This window comes from Pangasianodon hypophthalmus, chromosome 2, assembly GCF_027358585.1.
Source record: "Pangasianodon hypophthalmus isolate fPanHyp1 chromosome 2, fPanHyp1.pri, whole genome shotgun sequence".
In the NCBI taxonomy this organism is placed as follows: domain Eukaryota; kingdom Metazoa; phylum Chordata; class Actinopteri; order Siluriformes; family Pangasiidae; genus Pangasianodon; species Pangasianodon hypophthalmus.
The window spans coordinates 10,881,014-10,904,563 of record NC_069711.1 but is presented as its reverse complement, the minus strand read 5'-3'; the positions used below and the strand labels follow the sequence as shown (position 1 = coordinate 10,904,563).

At 37.9% G+C, this 23,550-nt stretch overlaps 1 protein-coding gene across 2 annotated transcripts in view; it reads right to left on the bottom strand.

The window, feature by feature from the left end:
- necab3 (N-terminal EF-hand calcium binding protein 3) overlaps positions 1 to 23,550 on the bottom strand; it is a 40,814-nt gene that overhangs the window by 10,245 nt on the left and 7,019 nt on the right. For both annotated transcript variants that reach the window (XM_026927245.3, XM_034299987.2), the window contains exons 2-5: positions 22,933 to 22,957; positions 11,257 to 11,365; positions 9,367 to 9,392; positions 2,434 to 2,531 (exon numbers count right to left, since the gene is read on the bottom strand). In XM_026927245.3, coding sequence (XP_026783046.1) covers positions 2,434 to 2,531; positions 9,367 to 9,392; positions 11,257 to 11,365; positions 22,933 to 22,957 — 258 coding nt within the window. The remainder of the gene's footprint in view (positions 1 to 2,433; positions 2,532 to 9,366; positions 9,393 to 11,256; positions 11,366 to 22,932; positions 22,958 to 23,550) is intronic.

Genomic DNA, 23,550 nt, shown 5'->3' with positions numbered 1-23,550 from the left:
TATTCACATTTGAACCAGGCTAGGTAAAGAGGTCCATTTCGGCTGGCACCACCAGGTTAAACCAAATGTCTCAAGAGTTATTTAAAAAACAGTTAGGAAAGCATTTTCCTTATTAGGTGAAACTGCTCAATAATCGACTGGGAGCCTGTGGCTAGAAATTATACATGAATAATTGCCTTCCCCTACTGTGCAAAATCTTACTGTGAAGTCTTAGTCATTTTGTCTTTCACCGTCTATCAGCTGCAAAAAAACTAACACGACCAATGGAGCAGAACAGGTTCTTGATTATACTTTATTAAGCAGTTGCAGTTCGAGCACTTTATGTCAGACCATACCATTTGAACTGACATTTCGTCTGTGTCTGTATGTGGGCTTGTTACAGAGCATAAGAGTGAGAGTAAAATATTTGCCACACAGTGAATGAATAAAATAGCAAAATATTTTATAAATATCGTATAAATATAAAGATTATAAATATACATTATTTGTCCTGGTTTTCGCATTAGCTTCACATTGGACATTTCTGCCAAAAAAAAAAAAAAAAAGGCAACAAAAAGAACAAAGTGTTTTGTCGACTCAGATTTGATACACAGCATCTTACAATGGCATGTTAGTTTTACAGCTGTTCAGCTTCAAATATTAACCACATTTCCATTTGTAACACGTTCGTAAATAATTGATCTTAAATATATTTCTTTTTGTGAAGAGGTAAAGCAAGTGTGGCAGTAAACAACCAGATTTTGAAATATGCATGTGCATATAATACATGACTGTAACATCTCACAAGAACTATGTGTAGCTGTTACAGCCCTTTACACACGGCAGGAACTTGGTCCTGGTCCTTTATTCATGCTAATCAACTCTTGCCATTATTTAATGTGTCCATGTTATTCCTCATGTTTGCAATTTGTATCATTCTGATAAAGTGGGAAGACATTCATGATAAAAGAAAAGAGATATACCTTTGGTTCAAATAAGTACAGCATCTGTATTGAGACATCAATCATGGTCCAACATCAAGTGTCATAAATGATGGAAAGTGTGGAAAATGTGCAGTAAATGTTTAAACAGAGTTTATGTTGAAGTGCTAGTACAAATACAGACGAAATTGGATGAATGAGTGATACTTTGCTTAACTAACCTTATTTACTGCCTTAGAGGACATTAATACACCATAACCAATGATAACAAAGGAACAAAGTAAGCTTACACTTGTATTAAATCACATTTGTTTAAATATGAACTAAACATTTAAAGACTAAAAGGTATAACTAAAAGGTCTACATCAGTCCACATAATTAGGATAAATTCAATTACAATGTTACTAAATTATTATATGAAAATATTGGAACTAACCATTCATCCTTACTTATAAAGACTACTAATTAACCACAACATGAATAATAAGTATACGTTAGTTTGTAATTGTGATTTTAATTATAGTTGAAATAAACAATACAGGTACACATTATTTTAAATTGCAGTTATAAAAAAAAAATCTACTAATACAACCATTAAATACTTTGTAGACATTACTGATGGTGTATTACTGCTGAAGTTCATGCTTTGCTCCTACTGACTGACTGTTTCATTGATTGATTGATTGATTGATTGACTGATTGATTGAGAATAATGTGAACAAATGCTAACTACTCTATTCTATCTACAAGAGCTCAAAGACACTGACGAGTGGTTAGTGTTGCCCTAATCAACAGGGGAGAGAGTAATGCCATCCGTCCCACCCAGAGAGAAGAGCCAGTTAAGCTCTCTTAGACTCCCAGCCACAGATGGCTGTGGTTTTGTCAGGATGTTAATTCATGCTGTAAATAATGGAAGCTAAGGAAATCTAATGTAGTGTTGGACTGAATGCAATGGACTGAATGCAAGATGGACGTATGATTAGGTAATATTATTAATATTAATGCTATATTGCTTCAACACCACAGAACTGCAGCATATTTCTGTTTTTTTTTTATATCCAGCTCAGCTCATCAGACGTGACCTAAAGGAACAGTTCTGTAAGTAAAGTAACAGTGAAGTTCAATAAAGTTTCCAGTCACACACAGCTGGAGTCTCTCACCACAGGGCTCTCCTAATATGTTGACAAACTGCTACAGATGCGCAGACCCGCATCTCAACAGCCAAACTCCACCAAACGCTGTTCTACTTCTCCAGAATAACAACCCAGCAGCGCACAAGCACTTTAACATGCTAATTCATGCAAACAAGCAGCCTGGAATTTTCACTGCTTAAAACAGACATTATGTATAAAGCCCTGAAAGTCTCCATCTGTGAATTGGTTCTTTCTGCCTGCTTCATGGCAGAATCACACTCATTCTGCACATTTTAATGACATTGAACCATCATCAAAACATTCATATTTTATTTTTATAAATATATCAGTGTTTTGAGGGTTTTGTTAAGTTTTCTTACCTCTTTAGTCTTGTCCATTGCTTTTAGGATGGCAACGTTGAGTTTCTCTAGAGCTGAGAGGACATTCAGATATTCCCCAAGATGTTGAGAAAAATAATCTGAAAGGAGGCAAAGGAGAGGGAACAGGATCATAGAGCATAGAGAATGTAATGGCCAGATCAGCATGAAGGCTGTGTAGTGTTTAGGAAAAGACCAGAAAAAGGTGTATAAATGTTTCATGTTTGGATAATGACAAAGTGATCTCTCTCTCTCTCTCTCTCATATCCCCTCATTCCCTTTATATCCAACTGTGACTTTCCAGAAATTTCCCCTGCACTCCCCTAAATCATACTCCAGCAACTTCTGTTTCTGTGCACAGGGGATGCGACTGCACTGAAAACACTGCACTGGCTGCGTAATCTGCTACTGTTGTAAACATGTTAGATTGCAACCTCTGCTGCAACTCCTAGCATGTTCATAAGTTTATAAGTTTATAATACACAACAGCTATCAAACGCACAGAAGAACATGGCATTGCTGTCCAGAAATGAACAAAACACCCATCTATTTTTAGATAAGCAGTGCTGCACACTGCCGCACTAGTGAGATATTTTTTTTCCAAGGCACCACCTTTCCTTGCAGCCACTCTCACTTTCAGCTTAAGGACAATGTGATAAATACTGACAAGGTATGCGATTTTACAGAAAATTTATATATATATATATATATATATATATATATATATATATATATATATATATATATGTATACATACATACATACACCGATCAGCCATAACATTATGACCACCTGTCTAATATTGTGCTGGTCCCCCTTTTGCTGACAAAACAGCCCTGAGCCATTGAGGCATGGAATCCACTAGATCCCTGAAGGTGTGCTGTGGTATCTGGCACAAAGACGTTAATAGCAGATCCTTTAAGTCCTGTAAGTTGTGAGGTGGGGCCTCCATGGATCGGACCTCATGGCCAGCACACCCCACAGATGTTAGATTGGATTGCGATCTGGGGAATTTGGAGGCCAAGTCAACACCTTGAACTCTTTGTCATGTTCCTCGAACCATTCCTGAACAATGTTTACAGTGTGGCAGGGCGCATTATCCTGCCGAAAGAGGTCACTGCCATTAGAGAATACCGTTGCCATGAAGGGGTGTACCTGGTCTGCAACAATGTTTAGGTAGGTGTTATGTGTCAAAATAGTATCCACATGAATGCCAGGACCCATAGTTTCCCAGCAGAACGTTGCCCAGAGCATCACACTGCCTCCGCCAGCTTGCATTCTTCCCATAGTGCATGCTGGTGGCATCTCTTCCCCCAGTAAACGATGCACAAGCACCCGGCCTTCCACATGATGTAAAAGAAAATGTGATTTATCAGACCAGGCCACCTTCTTCCATTGCTCCATGGTCTAGTTCTGATGCTCACCTGTCCATTGTAGGCACTTTTGGCAGTGGACAGGGGTCAACATGGGCACTCTGACAGGTCTGTGGCTACACAGCCCCATACGCAGCAAGCTATGATGCACTGTGTGTTCTGACACCTTTCTATCATAGCCAGCTTTAACTTTTCAGCAATTTGTGCTACAATAGCTCTTCTGTGGGATCAGACCAGATGGACTAACCTTCACTCCCCACGCACATCAGTGAGCCTTGGGCGCCCATGACCCTGTCGCTAGTTCACCGGTTGTCCTTCCTTGGACCACTTTTGGTAGGTACTAACCACTGCATACCAGGAACAACCCACAAGGCCTGCCGTTTTAAAGATGCTCTGATCATTAAAGAAGATGATCATCTAGCCATCACAATTTGGCTCATAATGTTATGGCTGATCTGTGTATATATATATATATATATATATATATATATATATATATATATATATATATATATATATACACACATATACACACATATACACAACACACACAAACACGCACAGCTACAGCACTTTTTCTATGTGGTAAAGGAACAAAAGTAATTGGCCAAATTAACATAATCATAAATTAAATTTTATTATATTCTCATTTTTAAGTCTTGGTGGCAAATCCTTTGAAGTCAAAGTCTGCCTGAGGTCTGAAACCCATAGACATGACCACCAGACACTGGGTTTGTTCCCTGGTGATGCCAGGCCTTTACTGCATCTGTTGTCAGTTCCTGATATTGTTCTTAGTGTGTTCTGTCTTCAGTTTTGCCTTCAGCAAGGGTTGCTTTGGGTCATTGTTCATCTGCACTGTGAAGCACCATCCAGTGAGTTTTGAAGCATTTGGCTGAATCTGAGCAGATAATATAGCCATATGTTGTTGTTTTTAGGCCAGATGTCCTTCCTGACGCTACCGTCCCCAATTTTATCCAGGCTTGGGACCAGCACTGGGAGTGCACTGTCATATGCAACCCCAGTGGCTGGGGCTGCTTCCCCAGCCGGGAAACAAACCTGGGCCGTGGCAATGAGAGCGCTGTGGCCTAACCACTAGTCCTCAAGGGACCCCCAGATAATACAGCCCTATACACTTCAGAATTCATCCTGCTGCTTCTGTCAACAGTCAGATCATCAGTAAACACAAGGAAACCAGTTCCATTGGCAGCCATGCACTCCCATGCCATAAGATAACGCATCTTAAGCAGTTCTTTCTCTTTTTCATACTCTTCTCTTCCCATAAGTCTGATAGTTGATGATTTTCTCCTCTGTCCATATTGTTGTTTCGAACTTTTTTAGATGTTTGTTGCAAACTCTAATCTGGTTTTCCTGTTTTTGAGGCTTACTAATCATTTACAACTTGTGGTAAACCCTCTGCATTTACTCTGGTGAAGGCTTCTCTTGATTGTTGACTTTGAGACAGATACAGTTACCTCCCGGAGGGTGTTCTTGATCTGGCCAACTGTTGTGAAAAGGTTTTTCTTCACCAGGGAAAATATTCTTCTGTCACCTACCACAGCTGTTTTCTGTGGTCTTCCAGGCTTTTGGGCATTCATGCACTCACCAGTGCGTTCATTATTTTGAAGAATGTACCAAATAGTTGATGTGGAATGTTTAGGTTATCATATTCTGAAATATCCGAAATTAACATTCCTAATAAACACTTCTGGATGTAAATCTTGTCAAGATTGAAATGTAGCCTGGAAAGTGCACTTAAACAGAGCAGACTATCACTGCACTGCTAGGTCTAATGACTTGTGTAATTTAGTTTCTCCCAGTCAAATCCTTCCGTCACTTTAATCTCAGCCTTCATTAGTCACTCATACTAGATCATTTGACTGAAGGGGTATTCCACAGAAAGCAGCATTAAATGCTTAAATTCTCTTAATGCATTCTAGGCCCATACAAAGCGTTTGACACACTTACTGCTTCTAACAATACTGTTTCTGCATTCTTTGTTGAATTTCAGATACATTTCTTTCTATAGAAATATGGGTCTATAGAGAATGACTATGATTGATTTAATGCTTTTCCTGAAGTGGTATAACAGAGGAGAGCAGCATTATCCACAGAATCAATGTAGTCTGGCAGGCAACAGTCAGTACACAAAGAATTATGGACAATATAATCAGAGGTCCAAAGCTGTTAATGATGAACAAGGTACGGGTCTGAAAAATCAACAGGGCAGCCAGGGAAACAAGAAGACTCATAACTTACACAAACTATGTAGTTGGCAAGACTTCACAAGGACACTGAGTGTTTCAGGTGTTCACATATAGTATGAGCTGGTAGTGGAAGCTGGAATTAAATCTACATGTATATTTAGGAGATGGCAGTCTTCAATGATGGGGAGGGGAGTTGCTGTGACAAGTGGTTTCATTTTTATCAACTTCTTAGATCATTTAAGCGATATATTTGCTCTTGTGTACAGCGTGTCTTCTAATGTTGTGTAATGCAATGTTGTGTAATTACAAGGCAACTCATTTTTCTTCCACCACATGAATGGCAGTCATGAGACTGTATGCACTGCCACATAGGACTGTGTGATATAGACAAAAATGTGAGATGTGATAAAGACATTGCAATAGTGATATGTGATAAATTGTATCTGACTGGATCTGGTACAGAACTCAAAAATGACTGATTCTGCTATTATTTCAGGTTTACTCAACAAAAAATAAAAAATTATCCCAATATTTCTATCATTGAAGCAAATAAAATGACTACTCTGCAAAACAAATGGTAAATACTTATAGATACCACATGGTTGCATGCTGCATTATTTTCGTATAACAGCACAGGTAACATGAACGTTAACATTAATGCACACATTCTAATATGTTATTGTTTCTATAGTAACAGCTCATTCACAGGAACTTGTATAGTGGACACTCCACATAATCTAATCTAAGCCTAATAATAAACAAATTAAAACATGGGGTGTTGTTTAACAAATTAATTCTTATAATCATTGATGTCGTTGCATTTTTTTGTTCAAAGATTAACATTTATGGAAGGATTCTCATTTGTAAGCATTCTCTGTCTCTGTACTGCTTTCCGTTTCCTCTGTTTTCTCATAAAATAACAGGCTGTGCTGAGAGAGAGAGAGAGAGAGAGAGAGAGAGGCTGCTGAGGGAATGACTGTTTATTGCAGCTATAATGTAGGTGAGAACACGAACTAACTTGTCTCTCTGATGTTCCAAAACATTAAATCTAACTATAAACCATTAACATGCGCGATGTGTCATTCATTAATAAATTAAACATTGTATTTGTTGGCAAATCATTGTGGTATAAGTGGAATACCACATGACAGACCGTGCTGTTATACAAAACAATGCGCTTCGGGGGGGGTAGCGGCACTCAGCTTTCATCTCGTGCCGCATCATACCCCCCGGCGTGCATTATTTTTGTATAACAGCACGGTCTGTCGTGTGTTAATCCTTACTTATTGGACAACTCAAACATTTTGTATTGTAGGCATGTTTTAGTGAGGACCATTGGCTCTTTAATTAGTTTTTTTTAATGAACAAATATGCACACTTTGCTTTCACAAATATATGGAATGACTCAATATGCACCACCATCAGCATGCTTTCACAAAGGAATATTTTATTTATTTAAGCACCGCCAACATGCAGTTAAGCCAAATTCCAAAGGACTACCTACTGTTCACTTATCCACACCATGTAAGGAATAACATAACAGCATTTTACACCCTAATTACTGCTCTACACCATATATAGTGTACTGTATTTGAGTTTCAGCCACAGGAAAATGTTATCACAGAAGACCAGAGCTGAATGCAACATGTTAAAAGGGCATTTCTGTTTGTACAAATTTATTCAAGTAAGATGAAAAGGTACAAAAGTGTACATAAGATTAAAAACAGTGTAACAGCTAACAATAGAGCATATGTTCAAGTTCAAATTAGTGTGTTTCCGCAGCGTTGTCCTACCCCTTCATGCACATAACTCTGCAGTGTGAGAGTCACTCAGCTGGAATCTGAGCAGTGCTGTTATTTCCAGTTTTTACGACACATTTATTGCATTCATTTACTATGTGCTCATTGCTGAAAATCACAACAAGATAACTATAAAAAATATGATGAATCATTCAGCCATACTGCCACAGAACACCCTTTTACCTCTTTCTGAAACAGGAGCACTGACAGAAATCAAGAGTCCAATAAAACATAAATGCTGGGGATGTTAAAGAAGTTGACAAAAGAAAAAAATTGACGTTGATGAGCGGGGACACATAGTGGAGCAATATGTCTGAATTTGATTATTCCGAGGAGAAACTGAGACAAAGACAAGAGGTTTCCCAAACCCAAGCATCTTCTTGTGTTCATGCTGCAGCTTAGTGTTCATAACACAGCAGTCCTAGTTTGTGCCAGAGGCCAGCCTACTGATAAAAAGTGAGAACAAGTCTGGAACTGTTTTAGGGAAGGTATACATTGCATCAGTTCCTAAGAGGAACTGCTCCTACGGTGTCAGGAGAAAGTGTGTCCTTGCACACTATATGAGCCAGTTTATCTGGCAGTTGTACATAGGTATCATACACCATATACAGTCCCCTCTGAAAGTATTGGAACGGCAAGGCCAATTCTTTTGTTTTTGCTTTTCACTGAAGACATTTGGGTTTGAGATCAAAAGAGGAATATGAGCCGACAGACCAGAATTTCAGCTTTCATTTCCTGATATTTACAGCCAGATGTGTTAAACAATTTGGCGCCTTTGGTGGTAGACCACCAAATTTTAAGGTGAGCAAAAGTATAGGAACAGATAAGTAAATTAAAGTAAGTAAATTAAAGTAAATAACACTTAATATTTGGTTAATATTTGGTTGCATATGCCTGGCTTGCAATAACTTCATCAAGCCGGCAACCCACTGACATCACCATACTATTGCATTCTTCTTTTGTGATGCTTTTCCAGGCTTGTACTTTTTTGACATGCTGAAAATGTATCAAGAACCCCTAAAGCCAGTTACATCATAACATATCTCCACAAGCACCAACATCATGAGAATAAATGATTTTTATACAATTAATTGGGTTACTATTACAAAGTAAAAGCCCCAGCCCCATCAGCAGTGTCTCAAGCAGAGTCTGAAATGACTTCTGGAGGCTGACATCTTAGTCTGACACCAATCTGTTGGCCCGTGTAGACTCATGAAATGTCTGTATTGCTGCAACTTTCTTTTAACACTCTAACGCTGCCAACTCCACAGGCTCATCCAAAAACAATTTACTAACCCCACCAGGTTCCACCTTTCTGCCTCCACAAGGCCCTGACACCTTTCAGAAATCACAAGATGAACTGATAAAGGAGCCACAAGTAGCCAGAAAAAAATTGTCAGAGGACAAAGAAGACAATTTTAGTGGAATTCAATTTTATGTGTTTATCATAAAGCTCTTGATGAGTTAATAGTCAATTAGTAGATTAGCACGACTGTCCGCCCTTATATATTAGAGAAATATAAAGTTTTCTGTAAACAGAAAGGAATGGTCTAAACTCACCTGATAACTTGTCGGTGTCAAGGTTGCTGTAAAGGGGAAGCAGAAAATAAAAGAAGGAAAAGTGGTAGTTTAATACAAGAAGAGTGATTTTTACTGTACTAATTGTAACATATCCTGTCAGGTTGAACAGATTCGTAGGGTTAGACTATTACACACCCATCAAAATGATAATGATATAATTGTGTGTCATGTGTGTAAGAGTACAGTCGGGTCCATAAGTAGTTGGCCAATGACACAACTTGGAATCAACTCCAGACCTTTTATCTCCTTAATTTATCATAAAATAATGTGGAAAAGGGTCACACCTGGTCATGAAACTGCTTATCAGTTAATTCTCCAATTATTTTTGAACCTGTGAAAATGGAGGGCCTATGTAAACAAATGCCTATAATTCCTAAATGGTTAACGTAATATTTTTGTTAAACCCTTTGAATTAAAGCTGAATGTCTACACTTCAATCACATCTTGATTGCTTCATTTCAAATCCATTGTGGTGGTGTACAGAGGCAAAATGACGAAAACTGGGTCAGTGTCCAAATACTTATGGACCCGAATGTATAGTTTTCACAATACAGCAATAAGCAGCTGAAAAGCAATATATATATATATATACATCTAGGCCAGATATGCACAATTTAAATCATGTATGTAACTGTATAGCTGTATAATTAGCTGTTCATAATTAGCAAATGATCTCCAGTTAAAAACAAGATAACAGTCACTATCATATTCTCTCTAAAATATGGCCTGTTCTATGTGCGAAATGCCACATCGAATTACAGATCAAAACAAAATGTAATCTTGAGCGAAGAAGCTTGGACTAAATAATTGCTTGGACTTGTCTCAAGTGCTCCCTGGAGGCAGTAATTGAATTTTAATAGAGGTGAGACTCAGTGGGCTAAATTAAAAGCAAAAATAGGGCTCTTTAATGATTTAAGTAATTAAATAGCACACACACACACACACACACATGTTGTGGCCAATCCACTATGTTACAAAATGGCACCTGTTTGACCTTGGTTGCTCAAAGTGATGGCGATTTGTCACTGATCATGCACTTCTGTGGGATAGCTCTGTGTTCTTTCCTTATCTAGATGACAAGTGAGGCTATGGCTAATTAATCTTTACAGATATGGTATAGATCATATAGACATGTCCTATATTTCTGTCTATACACATATACAGTATGTCTATTAGGATGTATAAAGTTAGTAATATCTAATCATGTTTTTTGAGTAGCAAAGAAGCAAGGAGTTTATTTTGACCCTATAGTCTGTGGCAAAGGAGGACTATTAACCAGGCTGAAAAATGCACCAGCCTCTGCAAATCTAATTGCTGGATTATGCTTTAATGAGGATAGGCGAGTTGGGTTTCTGTTGTAGAGAACCAGATGCATGCTGAGCATGGAACAGATCTCTATTTCAGAACTATGGGACTCTAATTTACTGTAGATTTCTGAATACAGTAATTACTAAGCAATTGGTTGCCATGATTGCAGATTGTGCACTCTTTTAGAAAGAGTCTGTGAAGTGTTTCGATTATACAGTGAAAAACCAAAATTGAAACCATTCCCATGTGGTCCTACATTGCAGTGATTTTTAAAGCCTCAAAACCAAGTCTTTCATATTTTTTTCAAATCCTCTTTGAGCCAAAGACAGAACTTTCTCTTTTGGAAACTCTATATGGAACCTTCACTGTTGCCTTGATGTTTTTCTTTTTTTTTTTTTTTAACCATGACAGATTTCAGCTTTTTTTTTTATTTATTTCTTGTTCAAAAGTCTTTAAAGCCAAGCTGTGCTGCAGCTTGTCACAGTGAATAGTAATTAAGGGGAAAGATTCCATATATAGTATAGATTTAAAAACGAGGGATAAAATTCAGATAGTACATACTTTGTCTGTCGCCCATCGATTGAGTAGAACAGCTCCTGAAGCTCTTCAGTCGTGAGAATCCCATCAGAAAAGTAAGCCTTGAATTCCTCAAAGGAGAGCTTGCCATCATCTACCACAAAGAGAAAAAAAGGTTTGAGGACTATAATTTTTATATAAGATGTAGCCAAGCACTTTCCCACAAACATTTCAAACAAAGTCATATTTAAAATGACTTTAATGAATGAATATGATTGTAACACAAATGCTTATTTTTTATAACTTCAATAATCACTGTTCTTACTATGCCAATCATGTAAATTTTATAGTGTCAAATCTTGTAAAAAAAAAAAAAAAAGATAGATTAAAACAAATATGATACAGAAAAATGCGCTGTTGGTAAATACTACTAGAAACAGTATTTGAATTTGACAAGTTTTCCTCATCAGTTCAGTTCTTGCAATCCAACACGAGCCAAACAGCTCACCACTCACATACGGATTTATCACACAGATGACTGGAGTCATACATCAGTCGTTATACATGAAGTAGCATCTGGCTTCTGTGCCCTTGAATCTCTGATTGTGCAGTATCCTTCATCAATCATGCTGATAGGGAGCCTAACAGAGGATGCACACTGGAAGAACTCAAATATCAAATCACCAGTTTGAGCCCTTAGTGCACAGCTTGATGGTGCCATATGTGACCTAAATCTCAGCAGGCCTGAGCACTGAGCATTTCTCTCCTCTGGGCACTTTCATTCATTTTTCCACTTTTTGTATTCAAGAGCTACGTTGGGCTGCTCAATCATGATGACCCAACATCAAGTACATGTTGCACTTCAATATAACAGTACAAATTTAGCATTAGAAGGAAAAAAAAAGTTCACACCTCAATGGAACATGTGCTTCTTGAGCTGCAGAGTCTGCAGAGCTGTGGTGATGTATGTGTCTTGCCTGGGCCTGGGCCTTCTGACTGCCTTATTTGAGCTTAGAAAAATTCCGGTCGTAAATTAGGTGAGACAGCTAAGAGACAGACTCCAAGGAAGAGGGAAGATTGAGTCAACATGCAGAGGAAATCTGATTTATCTCAGCCAAGTTATCTAACTGTGACTCGGTTTACAAAGAAGTGGGATATAAACAAAAAAGAGTAGCAAAGTCTACCTGAGTGAAGGATGACCTTAGTATGTGAGAATGACACTTATTACAATGTATTGGCTAGAAAAGGACCAGGAAAAAAACAAAATGACATTTTACTGAATTTGACTCAATTTTGCCTCATTGAAGAGAAATAATCTGAAAATGCTTACAATTAGTTTGCTTAAGATTTCTTAATATTTTAGGAAACAGGAAGTAACTTTGGAGTATTGCAGCCAATGAAGAAAGTAACATAATTGTCACACCCAGGCAGGACATAACACCTTCACAGCAGCAGAGGTCCCCCACTGAATACTAACTCCTTCTTCATCACCAGTCCAAAACTTCCTGTTTGTAGACTATAGCCAGTTCAAACATTCAGCCCAGTGTTGATGAAAATTTGTCACTAGATTTGGTGACTTAAACCCCTTTAGTGACTTTATTTCAAAACAGAGACTAGCAACAAATCTAACAACTTTTTGAACTCACTCGATACGGCTCTCCATCACATCATAGCTACCGGTTATATGAGTTCAGAGAGCAGGTTTGGTTAATTCACCAGCAGTGTGTAAAGCCTGACTGGGTTGCACTTGGACAAAGCAATGCTCCCAATGACCAATCACTGATCACCATTGTTCCCAATGACCAATCACTAATCACCATTGTTCCCAATGACCAATCACTGATCACCATTGTTCCCAATGACCAATCACTAATCACCATTGTTCCCAATGACCAATCACTAATCACCATTGTTCCCAATGACCAATCACTGATCACCATTGTTCCCAATGACCAATCACTAATCACCATTGTTCCCAATGACCAATCACTAATCACCATTGTTCCCAATGACCAATCACTGATCACAATTGTTCCTAACAACCAATCACTAATCACTATTGTTCCCAACAACCAATTACTGATCACCATTGTTCCCAGTGACCAATCACAGATCACCACAAATTAGTCTATGATGCAATCTAATGACTTCTAGCCACTTTTTGAGCATGTGTTAGCTACTTATCTCTGAAAAGAGTTGGCAACACTGATTCAGTCAGTGTTAAATCTTGCTAACTCTAATGTTTGTTAAATTCTGAGCCTTTTATTGTGTAATTGCTGTTTCTGTGTTTTGATCCTTGCCATGTTGATCGACTAGCCTTTGAATTTGCCCTTTGTCTGGTCTATTTGTGAATTGTTTTGACTTGATTTTGAATTGTTTTGGATTTTGTAAATAAACCTTCTGCCCCTGGACTCTCACACATCTCCTGAATTTTGTCTGTTGCAATAAGTTTACCAGGTCACAGACCATATCAAGATCTAATATCACCATTAAATAATATTTTAGTGGGAAATCTTACCTTAGTAAGATTTCACTTTGCAAACTATGCAAAACTAAGACCTAACTATGCAAATGATAAGACCTAACTATGAAATGATCTAAAAAACCAGAAGAAAATATCTTTGGAGACAATCCAGGAGACTGACATGCTGGCTAAATGACCAGACTTTTAATTACCCTGGAGGGTGAAAAGGTCCATATTATGTTCTGTCAGAACAACATCCAAGGACTCGGCCTCTGCTTAGTTATTTCAAGGACAAATTTGGCAGCCATCTGGTCCCAAGCAGATTTGCGGAAGAAGACATCCCTGATCAGCATCTTTAATCTGCTTCCCTTCTGACTTATTTCTTTTAAAAATCAAGAACTTCATCTTTTTTGATCTTTAAGGGGATCAGGAAACAGGAAAGCAATTTATAATATGCAGTCAAAGAAAAAGAGAAAGAACTCCCATATATTTTCCGGAAATCCATTTATCTGGAATAAAAGAGCTTACAGGCACATTTTTCTCACTTGACATGTCTGTAGCATCACTGAGGGCTTTGGAAAACTAGAACTCAAAAAAGCCACTAATGCACAGTATTTGGACATTTTCTGCTATATTGTTGCTTGTGTATTGGTTTGGCCATGCTATAGCGATGTCTTTGACAGGGCAGACTCCCACACAGAGCTGCAAAAGTTAAGTACCTAAACAGCAAAGTGCTTACCAACAAGGACACAGTCTCATTGATTATTACTGCAAGGTCAGTCCTAAGAGGTCTCAGCAGGGGAGGTGTGCTGTCAGGCAAAATTCTAGTGCTGTGTAAGAGCTACACGCTGCACACTTCAGTCTGTAGGATGGTGTTTGATGTACACCCTAAGAGTAGATTAAATTCCCCAGGATTCCATCTACTCTGCTGCTCTGTCTTACTCGGGCTATATCTAATGGACTGGTTTGTCTTATTCTCAGAGCAGCAACAAAACCAGGGATGGAAAATCCTTCAATAATTGTACTTCTTTACTATAATGAGGTATTACTTCAGTGTTATTGAAATTGAACACATGTACTCTTAATTAAATTTCCAAGAAAAAAGTGTACCTTTTTCTCATTTCCATATTCCTTTTACACATATTTGTTTAGACCTTCAAAGTACTTGTTACAAATCTTAAAGGTCTCTTGTTCTCTCATCCAGGCAATGACTCATGGGCTCCCATGCATTTTATTTTTTAAAAGGCATTTTATTCACATTTCAGTTCAAAGCATCAAATCATCATCAAAGCATCAATGTAGAAAAAAATATGATGAATCATGCAGATCCGTTATCTCCTGTGACCTACTTAATTTCATCAGTTAAAAACATTTACTTTTTAATTTTTTTATACCTGAGTACATTAAGTAGGTTGACTTTTGCCTGAGTACATTTTTGCCAGAAACGTCCACTTTTAATTAGTATGTTTTTGACAAACTATCAGTATTTTAATTTAAGTATAATTTATCAGTACTTTTCCATACATGTAAAAATGTTTTCTATGAGGATTACGAATCTTGAAAGAATAATGTACTGAATGCTTCTCATCTGTACTAGAAGACTTGAAAGTACTTAAAGTTTCTAGTACATACTCTCCATTACCTTTTTTTGTATGACTGTCACTCAATCTTACAGCAGTGTTCCAATAATCCTCCCAAACCTCCCAATTTTCTGTCCATCATCTATGTTACATAAGTGGTAGCACAAGGGAAAGAACACATCATACAAATTTTTTTTTAAATCTAAATCGCATTCCAGTGCTTTTCAGTTAGCTAGCTTGTTAGCTCATTCATTTATTCATTCATCTTCAGTAATCACTTTATCCTGGTCAGGGTTGTTGTGAATCTAGAGCCACAGGATGCCAGTCCATTGCAGGTCACCATGCACACACAATTCATATACTCATTCCCACCTACGGCAATTTAGTGTAACATTCCAACTCCTGGCATATTTTTAGAAGGTGGGAAGAAACCGGAGAACCCAGAGAAAACCCACATGTATATGGTGACAACATGTGAAACTCAGGCACATACAGAAGGCTGAGCTCAGGCTTGAACCCTGGAGCTGTGATGCAGCAACACTTAGTTTGTAAACGATTTATGAGAATCAAGTAATAAAGTTGTGTCAGCTTGCATGTCTCAACGAAGTATGGCTACATACTTGAAAAAATCTTGATCGGAAATGAATAAGATCGCAAGTCCTGCTCCTAAAGTCTACACTTGTTATGTTTTACTTGATCCCTCAGGGCTCAGCTAACAAATTTCACTTGAGCTAATCAGCCACAAGTCACAACAGAGATTCCCCCCAATGGGAAATCATGAGACATAGTCAACAGGTGTGTGCTAATAACAGTATTGGAAGGCATCCAAAGTTTGTGACACTTTAACCACAATATGCTAGAACAGCACTGCTGTCATTCTTCTTCACCATCAGTAACTTCTTATTAAATAAAGCTTACTTTCTGTGAAGAAATTATACTCGCTCATAATGGGGTGTGTTCATATACCCCTGCAATCGAGCACGCCCTATCCCTTGATCGATCAATAGGCTAGAAATCCAATAACGGTTATTTAAAGTAAGAACAGAGCCTAGACTGATTCACCACTAGACTGGGATTACAGTTTTTCTCAAATGCACAGACACTAGAACTGGAACAAACAACAGGATATCCAAAAGCTTCAGTTCTGTTCTCAAAAGGATGACACATTTAACAGAACTATAAATAAGGGCAGTGGTGGCTCAACAAAGGGCAGTGGTGACTCCACGGTTAAGGCTCTGGGTTACTGATCAGAAGGTTGGGGGTTAAAGCTTCCTAACAAGACGGGATACGTGAAGAAAAGAATTTCACTGTGCTGCAATGTATATGTGACAGAAAAATCACACTGTATTCTTGGGTTTGCTATTGTGTTTCTGAAGTTGCTCTTGTGTTTTTGGTTTTGCTGTCATGTTTTAGAATTTGCAGTTTGGTGCATTTTTGGTTTGTTAATATAATAAAGGCTTCGGCTTCTTCTTCTAAATACAGTGTTTTCACTCATGTTACAGATCGGCTGCACTATTTGAGCAGAATTACACACAGATCCCATCGTGTGCACATTTAGAAGTACAAGCACTAAGCAGCAAAATGGCACACCAAGCAGAACATCAGGATGCATAAAAAGATCTCTTTTGGAAAAAGTGACCAAAACAATGACAGTAGACAACAAGGATAGCTATATCACATGAAATTCAGGCCACTGTGATTGACCATGTCCTTGTCCATGAGATCAAAATGAGAGAAGCTCAGTAATACTAGTAATACTGTACTTCAATGCACTACATGGAGAAAGAGTAAGAACTATGTATTTTTACTCTGAAGTGAATGTACTTACTGTATCACATAATCATATAGCCCTGTACGACTTGCAGTAGTTGCTGAAAAAAGGATGACTGTAGCCCTAATAAAGCAACAGCACTTGTCATTCTGCAGAACTGCAGACAATGACTCTTGTCGAATGAAAAGGAAACGGCGACTTTGAACATGGTCATGTGAACCTTATTCACCTACAAGAAATTCAGAGCATAGTGTATTTCCCCTGATGGCTTGCTTCTTGCGTGATGTGGATGAGGTCATGTGACCCCTGAGATCAGACATGCAACAGGTAGTGTGTGTGTGTTGTTTGTGATGTTGAATGTGATGTCTTGTGACTTTGAGAAAATGGGGTAATATTCAATGAAATGTGTTGAAGCAACTGAGAAAAACTGTAAAATCAGTAAGATTATATTTCTGCAGAGTAACATTTTGTTTACTATAACTTCTCTAATATTTAAGGAAAAGGCATATAAGTTAGAATTACCTAAGCAGTGTTGAAGTAATTCTTCAATTAACAAGTAAATATTTTTTCCCCTATTTAAAGACTGTAACGAACATATCCTGAATAAAAACACCTCAGATATAAGCCTGAAGCATTAATAATTGAGTACTTATTTGTACTCAGGATAGTCAAAGGATATGGAGCTTTGAAATCTCAAATCTGATCTGTCCAGCCTTCCCATCTGTCCACAGCCTAGTCTTTATCCCTTCTTCTGTTCATTCTGCCTCTTTCCAGATTTTCTCTGCCGTGCTCTTGCAACACCCATCAATCTTTTCTGCTCTTTTCTCCTCACTCAGTAACTATCCCTCTCAAATTAGCTAATTTTTCTATCTAAATCCTCAATTTACTAAGTTTGGGGATGATCTTAGATGAACTTTGTTTGTGTTGGGCTTATTCTTTGTTTTGATGCTTATTGCTTTATAATAAGAACAGTGCAACTGTATCACCAAAGTAAACATACAGATCTGATTTTAAATTTATTTCTACACTCACCTAATTACTCAGCCCTCAGCTAGACTGTGAGTTACTGGAGCTACTGCATTTCTCCGCTCTGTGCACAAACTGGAAGTAATTTTGCTGCAACATAAACTGATTATTATGTTGTCATTGTTATTAGTCCAGCCTTTTATTACCACTTTATGTGCAATATTTTTGTATAACAGCATGGTCTGTCATGTTTTATTCCTTATTTAATATGCCATTTGATTGCTAATTGGTTTTAATTTTGTTTTTTTTTTTAATATCTTTTTGTTTTGTCCTATAAGTGCAAAACAACCAAAAAAATGCAACAGCAAATTAGATAACCCAGTAAGAATGCCAAAAACACAAGAGAATTACAGAAATACAGAAAAGCACACTGTATTTTTGGGTTGGTTAATGTGTTTCTGAAGTCGCTCTTGTATTTTTGATTTTGCTGTCATGTTTTAGAATTTGCAGTTTGGTGCATTTTTGGTTTGTTAATGTGTTTTGCACTTACAGGCCACTGTATGTATGTATGTATACACAATTAACTAAAGAAAAAAAAAAGGTTAGCCGAATTGAACTCTATTTTGTATTACAACTGTATTACTGATAAACGTGTTCATAATATATGATCGGGTTTGACAACAGGTCAATGGGCAAGCAATGTTAAAAGTTTCCCAGTGCCTAAATAGTTATTTCCACAACGTCCTAAATGGTGTTGTATTTTGTTCTAATTTTAAAATATCTAAGACAGTAAATATAAAAACAACCCGCACTGACATTTTAAACGTAACCTGATTCTGCAGGGACTCACTTGGGAACACTGCCTCTAAAGCTCAGAGCAAGTGAGTTTTGAGAGGCAAACAAAATCACACGCATGTATGTCAGGGTGAACGGTGCTTAATTACGGCAGTTTCATAATAACACGCAAGACATTTTTTGTAAGGAACACACCACTAATTACGCCTAAAAACTGCTGCAAACAGTAGTAGATCTCTCTCTCTCTCTCTTTCTCTCTCAAAGCATATTGGCTCTAGCCCTCTGAGGAGAAGTAGATGATAACATGTCCAGGAAGCCATCAGACATGGTTGATGTTTATCGTTTTACATAGCGCACCTCAGTAAAATAACCGATGGCAATCAAAAAGAGTGACACAGAACATCTTCACACAGGAAAGTGTGAGGACTCACTTTAACAGTTAAACCCATGTAGGTAAGTCCTGTAACCAGCCAGTCACTTCGTACCAATATTTTATATTCCATCTTTCCAGAGGGCATCTGCAATTTTAGGCAAATTAAATTCAAAACCTTTTAAGACTTTTTTAATGCCACTAAGAGGAAAAGTCAAAACCACTTTCACAATAACAAAATGGCAAGAAGCACCCAAGGACACCAGTACTAGGTTTAAAGGCTTTACTGTAATGTCTGAAAATTGAACATGAGGTGTCTCCCATTGTCTCTTCTCTTTCACAATTATGGCATGAATCTGAGTTCTGTGTCCTTTGTCTCCAACTCTTCCTCCACCATTTTTCTTGGTATCATTTCCTTAGTGCGTTTGATTTATGATGATGCACAATATGCTGCGTCCCCAGGTATCTGGACTGGACACGATCTTCATGTAGGTCCAACTGCTTCGTTTTGTTCTTTCATTGTTTGCTTGCGTCATTCAGACTTTCATCAGATCAAACGCATCCTTGTCGAAATCCACGATGACAAGTTTAAATGATATAAGGGGTCAGTCCAAATCTAGCAGTGTAGGCTTATTTGTCTTTACCACACGCAAAGGTGTGAGTGATCTTGAAGTCAGGAAACAAGGAAAATTTCTCCAACTCCTTCATTGACACCAGGGCACACTGCTTTAAGTGTAGCGGTGGAGTTAAACAGCGTTCAGAGGACTGCTGCTGTGGTTGGTGCTGCCGTTGCTGTTGCTTGTATCTGAGATGGAGCAGTGCTCTGTGGTACTGAGGTAGAAGTGATGGAACAGTACTGATGAACGCCAGGTGTTTGTTGGTTGGTTTTCACAAAATGCTTCATGCTTCTTGCACTGCATGTGGAATTCCACAGCTTTGATTCTCATTGTGTTGAGTTCGCACACTGTCCAAGCACTTCTTTACTGTGCTATGTATTCATTCATTTGAAACAAATGTTTAGTTAACTTTACACTTTCCCATGCCTATATTAGCTAATGTTACTTCAATCTAGCTAAATGCAAGTTATTAACTTTCCTGAAACTAGAGGCCCTCTAAAACATAAATTATTGCTGTTGGCTCTGATTCCAGTCTGTGTGACATTAAAATAGAAACTGTAAGCTACCTCGTGTACAAAATCTTTCCATTCTGTGCCATCAAACTACTTGAGAAACTAAATTCAAAATCTAACTTACATTTTAAGACCTTGGAAAGATGGATTTAAGACATTTTAATACAAATTACAAACCTTTTTTAAGGTTCTACCTAATTTAATGCTTGTCAAGACTTTTTAAGGATCCATAGACACCCTGTTCCATCCATAGTTCACTAAACAAGTGTGTATACATTTCTATAGTACATGAAAGTTCTCACTTATGACAAAGCATACCTGTCAGGTCAATTCAGTCCACAAAGTCCAATTCCCTCGGCCTACAAACATGGCCGCCCCAGACTACACACCTCAGAATCCACCACCGCTAACCCGTTCCCAATCACAGGAATTCTGATCACACTCACCTGTTCACTAACACACACACTATATAAAGGATTTTTCATTCACAGGAACTTGCGAAGTAAACGCTTAGTTAGTGTTGCGCATCTGACTTTACTAAGCCTGCTTGTTATTGTGATCGTTACTCTGGTTTTTCGACTTTGCTTGCTTCCTGGTTTAGGTGTTTTTGGTTACCCTCCCATTAATACTGTTTGCTGATCGCCTGACCTGAGCCTGTGGTTTGACCCTGTCTCTGCTTCACGATTTGGATTTATTCTGCCTGCCTTTATTAAAAAACTCTTAAATGCAATTGTATCCATCTCAGCCTTCATTCCATGACAATACCTAATACATCCAATACAGAAGTACATGGCTTTACATTTTTAACACATTCTTTGGGCATGGTCACACTTGGCCTGAATACTAGAATCTGTACCCAGGATTAACTCTGGGCTCATTTTCAGCAGGTAGTCTTCATCGTAGGTTTGTTTCTACTTCTAAACTCTGGACTGTTTTTTCTTTTTTTATATATATGTATATTATTAAGACGCCATACTGTTTAACCTGCAGGCAACCAGATACTTTTTCCCATCACTCTAAGACATATGAAATATGAAGAAACAGCCAGTCCTGTTATTTGATGCTGGGATAACAGGAGCAGATCGCTTTCCTGGAGCAGCTCGCTTTCACACACGGCACCATGCAGTCCGCACTCATCTTTACAGCCCACTGGGTTTTTTTTTTTTTTTTGGTTTTTTTGTTGGGTAGACCAGTGATTGGATCTCAGGAGTATCTGGTTTCAGAAACAGTTTTCACACTTGACCAAACATACCAAAATCTCTGTGCAAGTCTGAAAACACCCTTAAATTGAGTTTAGCTAAAACACAGTAGATTCTGTAATTATGTAAAACTAGAAGAGAAATTACACACTAGCTAGAATCTTGTGTTTTAGGAGCTTTTTACCCAGTAACCAGTTCCATCCATGCCTTAAATATACCCAACCCAAGTTATTCCAACCTCCAGCAATCAAATCGGGGTTAAAACTCCTAGGTTAAAAGGGTTAAAATTGAAAATAAGCCTAGACTTATTTTCAAGAGGAGAATGCAAGCCAATTCACTATATGTCATACTTTGCTCTAGTTACACGTCTCAGCCATGTTCTGTAGACCAGTGGTTCTCCAACCAGCGCCCACACACTCACACAACACAGTAACACAGCAACAATGTGGAGCGTCTGGGCGCGGCGAGGACTGGTTTAAGAACCCCTAATCAGAACCAATCAGCCATTTTCTACTCTTCCATGTCTAATGAAAGGTGTTAAGGCAGTGAGTTAAAATCTTTCTTACACCTTCTGTCTGACTCACACATTCTCTCTTCCTCCTCTATCGTTTGCACGGATGGAGGGTTGATTGAAGTGGAGAGGTAATTGTCATTTTGGGAGCAGCGATTACCATTTCTGCGATGACGGCTCAGCTCAGTGACTCCACTCCTTTCTGATTTGTTTGGACAGCATGTAATTTCTTCCATCTCTCTCATTCTTTCTCCTCATTGTTTTCTTTGAAATGAAAAAGTCTTCAAATGAAAAAAGCGTCTGCCTTCAAATGAAACTTTTTTTTTTTTTTTTGCTTCCTGTACAATAATGCTGTACATGCATTATATGAAATTAGCATCCATTTACAGTACATAGCACTGCATATATTTCCCTTTATTATTCTTCTCAAGTGAGCTTACAAACTAGATCAGTGCTTTTTGTGTACTTTTTTGTGTACTCCTTAGGCTGTTTCTTGCTTCACATGCTCCAAAAAAGCCTGAACATTAAATTTCAGCACAGATCTTTTCTCTTTATTAGTTATTAGTTAGCTAATTAATCAAACTACTGAATGCAGGCACTGACATGTAAATTCCCTGAGATGCTCTGGAGTGGTGAAACAGCCTGTCTCTGCAAAATACATTTATGCAAATCACTCACTCATGGTGGCTTAACAAAGCTGAACGAGAGACAACATGAAAAGCGACCAAAATCCATTATCGTTTTGCTTTCTCATGCTATTTTACATCTAAATTGAGGGTAACAGTAAACTTTTTTTACAAATTGCTGTGAGAAAGTGACAATGAAATAAAGTGTAAAAGCAAAGTTACTGAAATGTCATTATGCAATGTCAGAAAAAACAGAAAAACATCTTCCATAAAATAAGTTTCTTTTAATAAAGGAATAAGTCAGACTTACCATTTTTGTCTGCACGGCGGAAAATCTGGAGGGAGAGAAAAAAAGAGTAAAGTGCATATGATGTGAAAACAATTCAGAGCAAGGTTTGCATTGGAAGAGCTAGAGATGATAAAAGCAAGATGATCAGACTTAAGTGAGGATGTGCATATATTTTTTGCACCACTGTTAAAAAATCCATGTCCCAGAAGCTTTCATTAAGATGTTCAGATGTAAAGATTTCAGTTTTTCCTTAGCAAATGGCAGACATTTTGAGAAAAAAAAACAGGGCTCGATTATGCTAGTTAATGCTGACATGGTCCTATTTTGTTTCGTGTTTGTGCTCTATTGCTATTGTCGTGGTCAGAAATGAATGCCCTGGGCTGACATTTGTGTAATGGTGTAAAACATTCAAAATATTCCAATGTAATGGGAATTTCAAACCTATTTTGGTCCAAAAATGTGTGTGCATTAGCACCGCCCGAGACCCCCTCTTAGCACTGATGCAGGATTAATACAGCATTTTGCTGTCGTAAAGCGCAGTCTTATCAGTCCTGCCCAATTTTTTTAACACCTGGTTTCATGGATGTTTACTATTTATCTATCCATATCAATATAAATAGGTAACATCAGCTAAATACT